At 39.7% G+C, this 14,616-nt stretch overlaps 1 protein-coding gene across 1 annotated transcript in view; it reads right to left on the bottom strand.

Annotated features, from left to right (window-relative positions):
• Positions 1–14,616, bottom strand: part of THSD7B (thrombospondin type 1 domain containing 7B) — a 727,150-nt gene that overhangs the window by 502,078 nt on the left and 210,456 nt on the right. The window contains exon 4 of the mRNA XM_021695876.1: positions 11,090–11,259. Coding sequence (XP_021551551.1) covers positions 11,090–11,259 — 170 coding nt within the window. The remainder of the gene's footprint in view (positions 1–11,089; positions 11,260–14,616) is intronic.

Here is a 14,616-nt window from a genome sequence, read left to right as displayed (position 1 = left end):
TTGAGAGGGATGCTGATGTACCCAGCTCCCAAATTTCTAGTACAGTACCAAATGTATGAGGGGTCAGTTCTGAAAGCTCATAGAGAACTCAGGGTAGTGCTAAGTTCTCAATGACTGACTAAGCTCAAGTAGGTATTAACTGCTAGGGAGCTTAAGGAGTGATCCCTCACCCACATGTTGTACTAGATGCAGGCCAGCAAAGTGTCCAGGCCAGTGCCTGGGTCATGCCCTTTTGGCTGTTCAACTTAACCCCTTCCAAGAGAGAATAGATTACATAATCTTATTACTAAAACAGATTTTGCCACTGGATCATATTCGAACATCTCATTTCACAGATGAGAAAGCTGAAGTGTTGGCATTTCAACAGAAACTTTCAATGGCGTACTCTTTCACCTTCTAGGTTGTTTGCTTTTTAATCCTTTATCTTAAAAATGCTTTTTACAACACCCGTAACATAACACTCATTGTATTAAACGTACATGATTTGTTTTTATGTTTCTCTCTCCAAATTGGCTTTGACTTCCTAATATTTAAGTTTGATTTGTTCATCCCTCGATCTCTAATATTTCATGTAATGTCTAGCCTATGGCAGGACTTCAGTAAATGTGTGAAAGCACAAAAAAGCAAAGCCTTCAGCATCTAAAAAGGAGAAAACCAGCTTACTGAATGCTTACTATGCATCAGGCACTGCACTATAATTGTTTCTCCTTTAAACACAGATCATCTCATTTAATCTTGACAAGTCTCTTGGCATCTCCATGTTACACATGAGAAAACTGGACACTGAAAGAGGCTGTATGACTTGCCCAACATCACATGGCCAGGAAATGGGGGAGCTGGTGCTCAAACATGGGAATCCCCACTCAGAACTAAGTTTGTTCTTACTAAGCTAACTGGACCTCTGTACCCCATTACATCACACCACATAATCCATATATTCATAAGGATGACCCTCTTGTTTCATTTTAATAAACCCAAGTATTATTTATATCTCAGAAGAAGTGGGAGGGGTTTGGGTAGGCAGAATAATGGCCATCCAAACATGTCTAAATCTTACTGTCTACTACCTGTGAATATTAGGTTATGTGACAAAGGGAAGTTAAGGTCATATGGAATGGACATTCCTGATCAGCTGACCTTGAGATGGGAAGATTATCCTGGATTATCAGGGTGTGCCCAATGTAATTACAAGGGTCTTTATACATGGAAGAAGGAGGCATAAGAGTCATAGTCAGAAAGACATTTGAAGATGGTATGTTGCTAGCTTTGAAGATAGAGGAAGGAGTCATGAGCCAAGAAATAAGGGGAGCCCCCTTGAAGCTGGGAAAAGCAAGGAAAGGATTCTCCCTCACAGCCCTCAAAAGGAACACACCTCTGCTGGCATCTTGATTTTAGCCCCGTGAGACCCATTTGGGACTTCTGACCTCCAGCACTATAAGATAATCCATTTGTGTTGTTTTAAGTCATTAAATTTGTGGTAATTCGTTACCACAACCTTAGGAATAATACAGGGAGATGATTAATAGGAAATAAGGCCTGTGCCAGAGACAGTGAGCTGCCCCTCAAAGATTGGCATTTCCCTTCCAAAGCATACAGCTGTTGCTAGAAAGTGGCTGCTCAGCCAGACATCCCACTTTCCATGGGCCTCTCATCCTCCTATCCTCCTCTGCACTGAGACAGGGACAATGACTAGTCTCCTCAGTGGACCGTGGAAGTGACTTAGCTCTGAGTCAGGATGCTTAAGTCCCAGGTCTGTGATGCTCATGTTTGCTATCTAGATGATGCAATGCTAGCTTTTAACCACAAGATGGAAACTCATGCACAGAATGGTCAGCTACACTCGCCGGAGGCCACCAAGTGTGGCTGAAATAGAATGAGTGGAAGGGGCAGTGGAGCAAGGGAAGGCTGCAGAGGTAGGGAAGGGCCAGATCATACATGGCTCTGTGAGTGATGTTAAAGAAGTTTTAATTTAGAAAAAGTCACTGAAGTCATTTTGCATGGGAATCATACACTCAGATAAGCTTTCCTATAAGGTTGCTTTGGCAGAAGTATGGAGAAGGAAAATAATCATAGCTAATAGTTATTAAGTGCTTATCATATAAGGCTCTGTTCTAAGTGGTGTGTTAAGTGTGTGCGTGTGTATGTTCATTTGATGAGCCAGGAATTATCATTATTTCTATCTAACAGATGAGGAAGCTGAAGGTGAAAGTATTAACTCATCCAAGATTACACAGCTTATAAGTGACAGGGTAAGACAGAAGTAGTGGGTCTGCAAGCCCATGCTCCCCCTCAATTTAGAAGGAGAAGAGTAGGAGGAAAATCCGCTAGGAAACTATTATAGCAGTTCATGTGAGAAATAATGCTAGAAGAGGAAATAGATAAAATAAATGGAATAAACCAAGTATATGTTTGGAAGTAGAATTAACAGGATGTGGTACTAGATTGAATGTGGGCAAAGAGATGAATGACAGTAAAATATCAAGGATGTTGCTCAGGTTTCTAGCATAAGCACTTGGCAGGAAGAAAGACAATTTCCTAATTCTGGAACACTGGAAAAGGATCTGATATGGGATTGTGCAGGATAATGAAGAATCTGGGGAACACCGAATTTAAAATGCTATATATTATTTACATAGAACTATCAGGGTCCAGTACTGAGCTCTGTGTCTAGAAAGAACTGGGACACTTGGATACATTTCACCAAGAGTCGGAAACAGAATTAAAGTCTTAGAAAAACAATTCTTAAAAGAATAAAATGAACTGTAATTATATTTTCCATATGGAGACCCACAGAATGTTTGAATGAGAAGTGGCACCGCAATTCAGCTGGTTTCCAGCTTTTCCATTGATGTGGGGATTGATTCTCCACCCCCTCCCAGTATGCCTAAAAAAATGGCCAGACGACACAAGGAGTCATTTAACCCATCTTAAGCACACAGAGGTCTTACTAAGCAACTCCTCTCTTGAGGACAGAACCTGATGACAAATTCAAAGTAGAGCATGGAAAATACTAAGTACTAGAATAAGTTGAGGAGGAAACTGTGAAACTTTCCTGCAGGAAGAGTTGGACAATAAGGGGAAGATTCTTCTATATCCTCCTTGCCGGGGAATTCACATATTCAACAAGGCTGGAGAAATAGATTTGGAAGGAATAACTTTGTTTCAGAAATTGCACTGCCAAGAGGAACCTCATTACCTCTTGGCTTGGTGTTCATGAAAAATCTAATCCAGCTGACAAAATGAAGTTCAGTAAGACACCCAAGTAAAGATTGTAAATGCACTAGTCTCAGCATGTTTTTCTAAACGCAATCTTCTACCCTGAAAAGGAGAATCTAACTGTTCATTAATGAAGTGCAGGTGTATGTGAACAATTGAAATAAAGGGAAAAGTTGTTTCGAAGTGAAAAGAAATGCCTAAAACGGAAGGGTAAGACTATATGCAGAGGGTTTATTCATTTGTTCAAGAAATACCCTTTGAGCTCTTATCTGCCTTTGGCCAGACGCAGTGCTAACTGCTGTGTCGTCTACCACAGTTACTAAAACCGTTGCTGCTCTCAAGATTTATGCAAGAGGAAAAGATGAGGAAGGGGAAGAAATGAAAAAAACTGGATGATGAGGAAGAGAAAAATATATAAAAGAAGAGGAAGAAAAATGAGGTTGGGGAGAAGAGAGAAGGAGAATAAAAGATGAAAAGAAGAGTTGTTTACAGCCCCCGTAATACTACAGGCTGGTACCAGGTCTCATGTAGACTAGTAGAGTAAATCCTTAAAAACAGTGTCTCTCAATCTTTCATTTGACACATATTCATTGTTTTGCTGTGACTGAGCCCTCTAGAAAGCAGAGCCTGCAATGAGAATTCAGGTGTTAATACTTTATCTGGGAGGTACAAGGTCAGGAGGCAATGATGGAGAGAAAGTGGAAGGAGCGACGCAAGCAAAGGAAATATGAAGAAATGCTATGTGATGTGTTACTGTGCTGACTACCATTTTGCATTAAACCACACAGATATATAGCGGGTTCATGTATTTGGAAAACAGAATTTCTCTGGAAGGACTGCGAGAATATATTGGAATAATACACAGGTACACTGGAAATAGCCTGGCTCCCTCCTCAATCCTGTTTCCTCCTGGTGAAGTTTCACGCCTTAAGGAGCTAAGTCTCCTCCACTTCCAGGTTGCAACACCTTAGCCCCTCAGCTGCTCCTCAGGAAGCCAGAGCCCACACATCACAATGTGGTATCTTACCCAAGTCTGAAAGCAGATCTACATGCTTGTAGAGCATCAATCAAGAGAAAGAAAGAAGGTGGAAAGGAATATGAGAAGGGGCAGAGCTTGAATTCAATTCAAGTATCTTTTCTGTGTCAGAGACGGTGCTGAGTGTTAGGGAAACAACAATGAACAACAGATACGGCCCCTGACCTTGCAGAGTACCCTGCTGGTGCACACAAGCAAGCAATTGCAATGGAGTGAAACAAAGTGCTTTGACCATTGAGGATCAGAGACCCCAGGTGGTCTCTAAAGGTTCCCAGAAGGAGCAATTGTTGAGAAGTAGGTGTAATTCAGGTGACAGGCCAGAGCCAGAGAAGAGGTTTGTGTTGGAGGTTGGGGGCTGGAGAGGGAGACGGAGGATAGTGGTCAGTGGTCAGACAGACACTGGCTCCCAAGGCCTAGAAAGCTAAAGAAAGTGTTCCGTATTGTTGGAGCCCAGGGCGTTGGACAGGGATAAAGAAAGTAATAGTGTAATTCCTACCATCTCATGGTCTGATCATTATAAAGCCTAATACCATAGCCTAGAATTCCACCTGACTACCTTAAATCCACAGCACTTACCTTCAGCTGCCCCATATTCATGTCCAACTTCATTCCTGGTTTTGCTGTAAGTATGTTCTATGACATTCTACTTCTGTGCCTTTACTCCAATGGCTTGTTTCACCTGGGATTCTGTCCCCTTCACATGAACACCTGTCTAAACATCTGCCCTTCTTTTGTGTCCACGTAAAAGTTTTCTTCTTCATGAACCTATCCTATGTTCCCCACATCCCACTGGTTTAATCTCTTCTTCCCTAAAATCTTCATGTTCTCCTAAGGTATTTATTCTTTGACTGACAGATCTCCCTTCCTAGACTGTTGAAGATCAAAACTAAAACAGATGGACATAGATAATTTGAAAGCATTTATGGCTTCTATAATCTTTTTTTCCCTAGAGAACAAGAGGAATATATTTAACTCTGGAAATTATTCAGAAATCAACTACTTAGTGTCATAGGCCAAGATCACTCGGCAAAGCCACTGTTTGAGTCCAAGCAGACCTCCCTGGCCCAGTGACCCTCCTTGTTTTCTCCTTTGCATTCCTTCTCAATCTTTCCCCATGGACCATTTCCATCACTTCATGATCCTCAGATATTCCATTTTACCTGATTCCATTCCAGGCCCTGTGGACCACCTGGGCTTGGCAAGGAATGCTGATATCCAAACAGCAGATCATTTTTTTTTTTTTAACAGTAAAGCAATCTCTTTCTCTGTGCTGTCCATAAAGCAAAAAGAATCCAACAAAACTTAATATATCAGTCTCTCACTTGATGGGCTTTTCATTTTGAATTCCATATGCATTTGCAATTTTCTATTTACATGCTGGGCTCTGGCACTTGGAAATACAAAGTAGGACCTCAAGAATGGCCTTCAAGGGCTTTATAGCCTAATGTGTGACAAGGACAATGATATCAATGACTGGATATCAGGCAAAAAGTGATGTGTTTTACAGGGGTATGAGCCTAGTGCAGGAGGAATAACAAAGCTAAAATACCACTGGTAAAAGAATTAGAAAATTCAAACTCGCATTTAGTTCTAGGTCCTTGACAATCTTGCTCCTGCATGATGCCACAAGCTTTGGTTTCAGTAGCACATGGCACTGAATTATCAGTTTTGTTGTGCTGATTTTGAAAAAATATATAACAATATATTGCATGAAGAAGCACATGCGTTCTTCCTCTTCAGGAAATCAAATTAAGCAGGACTCACCCACGTGTTGTCTAAAAGACCCATTTTTCCACAAGTCATTTATTTTTCCCAGGAGTAGCCTCTACTTAATGCTAGACTTTCTCCTCAAATATCCCACCTCCATCATTTGTCCAGGCCAGCTCCCTCCTATTCCCATTTCAATCATCTGAATTATATCTTGAGCTAAATAAGACATTTTTAACGTCAAGAACAGCCTGATAATTTAATGAGTGGTAAAGTAAGAACTCTTCAATATCTCTGCTAAGCACTGTAATTCAACAAACATTTGCCGTATCACACTAAAACTAGTTTGTTATACTTGATTAAAAAAAAAAAAACCACTAAATTTAGATACATAAGCAATGAAATGGAACCAGTAGAAACCAATCTCAGTTTAGGCTCCTGGTGACCTAATTGCCTTTAAATATCTAATATTCTCTTCCTAAACTTTTCTCAGCTTTCACACTTTGGGGAGAATGTCTGGAGAGAATATTTGAAATATAAATATGTATTATATGAACTATACATATACTGACTTTCTCCTACAGCTTAACCCCAACATCCAATAATTGAGGATGTTTCCAAAGTAGAATGATTACAATTGTCTTCTATCTTTTGGTCTCATGTGAACTGCCATCAAATAGCCTGCTGTTAATTATTCATCCAGTTATTTCTGTCTCTGTTAGCACAAAGTGAGAGGAAAATGCTGTTAACCCATTTCTCCTCTAAGAGTCAACACCAAAGGAAGTTCTAATAGCATTTTTTCCTTAAACTTTATTCTCACACCCAAACGAGTTTATTGACTTTAAAACCGACTTCTAAAGATAGGCCCTCAAATGATGGTGGAATAGATAGCTCTTTCAATTGCCCCTTAAAAAATCTGTTCATCTGTTCATAATGTAAATTACTTTATTTCATATCTCAAAAACTTCTTGGATAACCAGATAAGTTTGCAAGTAGGACATGAGCGCTCCCGAGAATTCTCTTGGTATACTGACATTTATGCATTCTTATAGACAGCTAAGAATATGAGATTTCTTCTCTGCTTAAAAACCTGCAGTGGGGAAAGAAAGGCTGTACCCATATCTCAAAAACAAAGTCTTACCTCCAGGATAGCACAAAAGGCCTAGATTTCCAGTGTCACTGTCACTTCCTTATTCCCTGGGCTCCCCTCACAGCAATTCACATGCCACCACTGAACACAAATGTCTCCATTCCTTTACATATGTCCCCTCTGCCCCCACTGAGAACATTCTTTCCTAATGATCCTACAAACTCTCTTTAAGCATTACCTCCTTTATGAAGATAACCCTCAGACATCAATAAATGATTTTAGCCATATTATATATATAATGATCACATTACTTATGACACTATAGCATAACCGTTAGTTCGATTGCTGTTCCAACTTAAAAAAAAAAACTATAAAGTAATGAGAGGCACCTTCATCATATCAGTGTCTAGTACACAGTCTAAAACATAGCTGGCACTTAATGAATTACTAAAAAAAAAAAAAAAAAAAGACTGTGATTTTTCATCCACTTTTTACTCACCAAATCAATATATTTAAAAATAATATAATGACCCAAAAGACAGGAACAACATTCACGTGGCTTATCAAAGTTCTATACAGGTCAAAATTAAAGCCTGCAACTCAAACATATGAAGTCTCCATATACTACTTACACCCAAAATACATTAAGTCTCCATATACTACTTAACATCCCAGGACACATTCCCTTATCTGACCATGTACTTCCTTAATGTCAACTCTGGGCCCAACATGATAAAGATGTAGGACTTTTAAGAACTACTTAATCTTACTGGAGTGGAGGAAGCAACTAATGCATTTAACAGCTCAAAGCTAAACTGTGTCCCATCCTTAAAAGAGCTGTGTCCATTTAATGCCAAATAATGAATCTGAAATAAGAAAAAAATTCAGTAAGGGTTCTTCTTAATTGCAAGCACACCAATACCTTTCCCCAATTTTTTATTTAGGTTTTTTTTTTTCGGAGGGGGGGTTCTTCACCATATAAATACATTCTATCTCTATGTCATTTCACTCCATATTTGTTGATATTTCAGTCTCCGGGCCATGTTTTCATGAATGGAAAATATCTATGTCCCAGTCTTTATTAGATTTTGAAGGTGTGTTCTTTATTTCAATGCTTTATCTCCTGAGAAATGATGCTTGAATGCAGGCTGAGTAGTTTTAATTTCATTTGAGAAAAGAGCAAGAAGAAAATGGTCTCACCAAACCAAACTTTTAGACTTACAGGTAAGCATCACTCTTGCCGATATTTCTGAATTATACATGAGAAACACAATTCTCTCCACAATAACTGGTAAACAAAATCATAAATACTCTTCTACATTTTCATTCCCTATTCTATTGGCTTGGCTACTATTGCAGATAATGCTTCTCATATTGATTGTTACAGCACTATTTTGGCTGCATTTAAAACATCACATGAACACTGAACAAAAGAACTAGGTAAATATGCCATAGGTATGATGCCATTTCTATAAGCACCATGAATTGAGGTTAAATGGGGACTGGGATGTCTAAGTTGCTAACAGAGAATTCTACCTCAGTATCCAGCCTATGTAAGAGACTTGGAGGCACTTGGGATAGAATTAGCATTCCTTTAGGGTTTTTTTTTTTTTTTTCCTCCTCATTCTGGAATTTAGATTCTATTTTATTCTATTGCAGGAGAGACCTATGGAAATGGGTCTTGGTTTGGTGCTTTATTTTGGTTTTGGCTTTGGTTTTGATTCATGGGTGGTGGTGGTAGTGTTTTCCTCAGAGTTGTGTTCCTCTAAGATCAGGTTCTTGAAATGCAGAGCAGCGAACTCATAGTGGATGGTGGGATTTTATAGGGAAGAAAAGTCAAGCAATTTGACTCTAGAGATTGAAGAGAGTATCCTAGAGTCTAAGGAAAAATTAACCTGTGGGAAAGTCAATTGTCATTGATAAAAGAGTTTCCAACATCAATGCTATTAAAATTCCTTCTCGGGCGCCTGGGTGGCTCAGTTGGTTAAGCGACTGCCTTCAGCTCAGGTCATGATCCTGGAGTCCCGGGATCGAGTCCCGCATCAGGCTCCCTGCTCAGCAGGGAGTCTGCTTCTCCTTCTGACCCTCCCCCCTCTCATGCTCTCTCTCTATCTCATTCTCTCTCTCAAATAAATAAATAAAATCTTTAAAAATAAATAAATAAAATAAATAAAAATAAAATTCCTTCTCTCTCTACAATCTAACATAAAAAAAAGCAATGTTCACAAAAGCTGAAATGCAAAACCTGTCACCAATTTTGGCCTTTTTTTTTTTTTAAAGATTTTATTTATTTATTTGACAGAGAGAGACACAGCGAGAGAGGGAACACAAGCAGAGGAAGTGGGAGAGGGAGAAGCAGGCTTCCCGCTGAGCAGGGAGCCCAATGTGGGGCTCGATCCCAGGACCCTGGGATCATGACCTGAGCCGAAGGCAGACGCTTAACGACTGAGCCACCCAGGTGCCCCTAATTTTGGCCTTTATTACTGCATTAGCAGAAAAGGTTAGAAACATTTAAATCTGGCCTCTTTAATTGGGCAAACACATTCACTGGTCACTTACAATAGCAATTCAATTGTTCTCTTATGTTTAACTTGAACCAAGAAGAAATTCTCATGTTGTCGGATGTGTCAAGGTATATCTATAAATGTTAACAGTAGGAAATTAGGTGTTTATCAGAATGGAAAATAATAGCTGAACAATCTTTCCTGTTCAGTTCCACACAAGAGCAAAATAAAGCCTTTGTTAATGACTACCAAGTTCGTAGTAGGCTATACTATGTCTTTAATGCAGTTGCTGACCCCTGGAAACCCTAGTACTATAGACAATAGTAAAAAGGAAGAAAGAGAGTTAGACTAAAACAATTACCAAGGTCTGAAAGAATAATCTAGAGTTCTTTATCTAAATCCTGTTATTCCGAAGTCAGAGAAGTAAGCATAGTCATGTTCTACCCTGGAATAGAAAGTGTGTAAACTGTCACTTTTCAAAAGTGACATTAGATAAGGAAGAAAATTGAATGAAACACTGTAACTTTAATTGTTCAAGCAAACACTAAGGATTCTGTAAAGATCTGTAAAGACTCTATGAGTGAGAGGGTGAATTATCCAAGGTTATGGTTGTAGACGCCTCTGGAATGTTGAGAGGCCATGTCACATAAACTCAAAAAAAAAAGTACCTGGTATGAAAAGCTTTATAGGGTAAAATGCATGCACTTCCATGCCAAGAAAGCTTGCATCATGCCTTTATAACCAAATTCTACAGTAGAGGATTTATGTACATACTCGAGAAAACTTTCCCACCTTGACTACTTCTGCAGAGGGCACTGCTATGTCCTCTGATGTGGCTGGGACAGGCCACGCATTCTTCCAGAGTAGAAGCATTATTGCTCACTTTTGGCTTTCAATCAATAGACATAAATAAATCTGGCCCAGTTTTTCAGTCCCTATCTGTTATCACTGTCTCAAACTCTGGAACAAGTGGACTCCTGCTGAGGTTGTACCTGCCTATCAGAGAGCCTAATGTGGAGAAAAGTTGTTTCTCCTCCTCCTCTGCCTCCTTTCTCTTTTCCTTTTCACATTACTTGAAACTTGCCAGTAAAACTAGATCCTCAACATTTGAAGGTGATATGTCTTAAATTCCTACATTCACAAATTCATACAAACAACCTTCTTGGGAGAAAACGAAACAAAACAAAAAAAGAATGCTACTAAATGCATGACCAATTGACTCACTGCAGTCTACCAGCCCCTCTCAGCTGATAGCATTTATTTTTGCTACAGCACTTAGGTATATTTTCTCATTTAATTTTCACAATGATCTTTTGAGGCTGACTTTTGAGTTATTATTATTGCTCTTATTTTTAACTATTCCCAATTATTGCAAGTAGCAAAACTTAGGGCTGATCTGCAAATTCTCGACAAAACAAATATTAAATCTGTGAGGGCTGAGGGTCCATAATATCAAGGAGAATATGAGGAGATGGTGTTAGAGTTGATTTCCCTTCCAATCAGCAGCACCATCTGTCCCTGGAACTGGCTGCCTACCTTCCTTGGCCTTCTGTGCGGTGGACGCTGGGGTGCTCTGGGCACAGTATACGTCCCGGGTCTGGATCCCACCTCCACAAACGGGTCCCGTCACATGCCAGTGGGGGTCCTGCTGCTCGAGGAGAAGAGAGACTTGACATTCTTTCCATTCAGAGGTCCTCCAGGAATACCTGGATTTATTTAAAAGAAATTTGATTTATTCAAAAGAAGAAGAACAAGTAAGGAAAATATAAGATTCTAAAGAAAATGTAAGTCATGACATCAAATGTATTTAATAATCTCTTTTTCTAGGGCCAAATCTTCACCTATGGATAAAAAAGTCAATTGGCCTTGGGTACTAAATCCCTTTTATCTCCTAGGGAAAAAAAATCCCAGTAGCCTCTCATGGTAGCAGTATGGGATGAGAGGAGTGAAGAAAGGAAATATGGATAAACAGGGGTTGTGTCTCAGCTCTGAAGCCATAAGAGAGTGAAGAATCAGAGGAAGAAGATGGAAACCAGATGAGCCTATTCCATAGCAGCTGACCTTGTCATGGGGTATCACTTCACAGACTTCTGGATGACTATGTGAAAGTCAGCCTTTTGAAATTAGTAGGGTAGTAGTGTGTGAATGTGCGAAGTTGGGGATACATGGTTTTAAATGGATAGAGATGACCGACTTTTCAACCTCCTTGATATAGGAAAGTATTTCTATTTATTGGACCCCACTGGGATGAAGGCATACACATTAAAAATGAGTTAACAATGTGGCACTACATTTAACTGATGAGTTACTTTTTTATATATGCAGAAATATTGTTATTTAAACTGATTTAGGAATATATCTTCCTGGTTAAGATACATAGTAAGAGACACACACCCACACACACACACAAGGAGAGAAAACACAACAGAGTTTGTACACAGCTTGCTGAAAACAAAACAACCATAACAACACTGCACTCATACCTGGAGAATATTTCAGACAGAATTTCCTTTTGGGGATTATTACAACATTCTTCAAGCCCACAGCATTAATAGAACCCTACAGCATTCACATAAATACCCATAGTCTCATTAACTTCTAGAAAAATAAACAAAACCTAAGAACATTCTCATAACTGCTGTCCCATTTCAGATTTGAGGAAAAATTCCTCAGCTTTGCAATTGCTTAAAAGAAAAAAAAAAAAGCAATAAAAATAAGTGTGTGTCACAAAAACCCTGGCCTTTCAGAAACTAGCGTAAAATTGAAATCAAGTCACAGACATCAAAATAAGAAAGCAAATCTCTAAGAAACCTAATAGTGATCAAACTCCTTCACAATGCATGGCATCACTCTAAAAAGCTTGAGAGCTGACAATCATAAGTCTTATGAAAATCCCATGGTAGGAAAAGGATTTGGACAATCCTATGGGGTTTGTTGTGATACAACTGATCACCCTCAGCTTCCCTACTTCATTTTCACGTGGTTCTCCAAGGCTGGAAGCTTAGTCAGTAGGCAGGACAAAACTTCGGAGTGTAGGTCCTGCTTAGGCAGGCAATACAGACAATAATCTGTTTCCAATTCCCGGGCGTGAGAGACGAGAAAAGTTTGGTTCTTCCCAGAGGCAGGCCTTCTCCAGAGGTCAAGTTCTGAAGCCTTTTCTCCTCACTCAAAGTTCTCACCTTGTTCTCCGTGGTCACTCAAGCAAAAGGCTTATCCCTCATGTATCGGAGTCTCAGGGCAGGTGGCTCTGTATTCCAGGGCAAGGTGCAATGGGGTAAGGGTTTGTTGCGGGGGATGGTTACCAAGGGCTCACTTCAGACCCTCTTCCTCCACCGGTTGCCTAGCAGAAGAGCTCCCTGGCCATTAAGGAGGGGGTCAGATACAGCAACTGAGTAGGAAACTCCTATGATATAATTAGCAAATAAGGTAGGCAAAAAGGGGAACAGTGTGGTATAGACAACAGGCATGATTTTCAGCTCAATGGACCTATGCTCTGCCACTTACTAGGCACATGTGACCTTGGCCCAGTTCTGTTTCCTCATCTGTAAAATGGGTATAATAAACCCACATGCTGAACACAGCACGTAACAAATGTTCAGTAAATGCTAATTCCCTTTCTGCTTATATCCTTCTACATGTACATTTGCTCCTTGCTTCCACAGAAAACACCACACACACACACACACACACACACACACACACAGAGTAACGTTTTATGTATGAGGATTTCATTGATTTCATCAAGTCCTAATGTTAGAGATCCAGGAATACCATGGCCTAACTTCCAACAACCAAAATTCAGCAAAGAGCATAAAAGAAACACAGAGTTCAGAATTACAGCAAGTCACAGCAATTTGTTTGCTTGTTTGAAAGGACTGGGCCAAGCTGTACAAATAGCTTTTTCAATTAATTTATTGTGACCCTAGAAGAATTAGTAATGGAAGAATTTTGGAAGTCATTAGGGAGAAAAATGAAAAGTTTAATGACTATGGTTTTATATAAAGTAACAAAAACCCTGTCGGTAGCTCATTAACCAACAACACCTGAATTCTATTCACTGGCAAACGGCAAATTCTCTGAAAAAATATAAGGCATTTATCACTACCTCAATTGTTTACCACCTCAGAGAAAACACCAGCCCAGCAAGCAGCAGAGGGAAAATGCTCACCAGAAAAGGACTTCTATATTCCTTTTTTAACTGCCCGTCTTTCACAGTCTTTCCTCAACCTCCTTATTTGTTTCAAAAGCATTACCTACGTTTAGTCAACAAATCACCCCGCAACCATGAAACCTGAACATCCCGATCTCCCTCAACCTGGCAAAGTGTCTCCAGGGACTGACAGAATGAGGAATCAAAGGAGTCCTCTTGGCTAATGGTACTCACTTTCTCCTTTAGAAGCTGTGACAGCAATGGTCCTCCAGCCCCAGACAAGTTGGCTGCCTGACTGCCTGGGACATTCTCTTCAACAGTGAAGTCCCTGTCAAAGACATTTTCCACCCTCTCTCTCCCAACTCTGCTGCCTTTTAACACACCCTCATTTTGTCCTTTGGTTAAGAAGGAAATATGGGAATTTCAAAGGCCAGAGTCCTACCTCCTGTGGGTACATGGCACTTTGAAATCCATTATGGAAATGCCTCAAGTGGGTTAAGAGAGCCATGGAATGAATGAAAGACACTACTCAGTGCTCATCCTACAAATGTGTAGGATCCATTTGCTTTTTTCAAGTGTTCTGGCTGAACACAATAGCCAACGGTAAATTTATTTGAGCTCCTAGAGTATCATGACACATCCTTCAAGTAGTAATGACAATAACCCATAGCTTTTGCACGCCTACTCCATGCTAGGTACTGCACTGACAAATTCAGGCATGTAACCTCATTAAATCTTCCCAACAATCCTATGAGGAAAGTATGCTTTCCCCTTTACAGATGGGATAATTGGAATAAAAAAGAAATAATTCTTCCAACATCATATAAGTAATTGGAAGAGCAAGGTTCAAAGTCAGATTTATCTGACTCTGAAGCACATCTTGTTAATGAAATGACAGATAGATTAAAATAGT

The sequence above is a fragment of the Neomonachus schauinslandi genome, chromosome 3 (assembly GCF_002201575.2).
Source record: "Neomonachus schauinslandi chromosome 3, ASM220157v2, whole genome shotgun sequence".
NCBI classification, from domain to species: Eukaryota; Metazoa; Chordata; class Mammalia; order Carnivora; family Phocidae; genus Neomonachus; species Neomonachus schauinslandi.
This window is presented reverse-complemented; position numbering and strand designations above follow the sequence as displayed.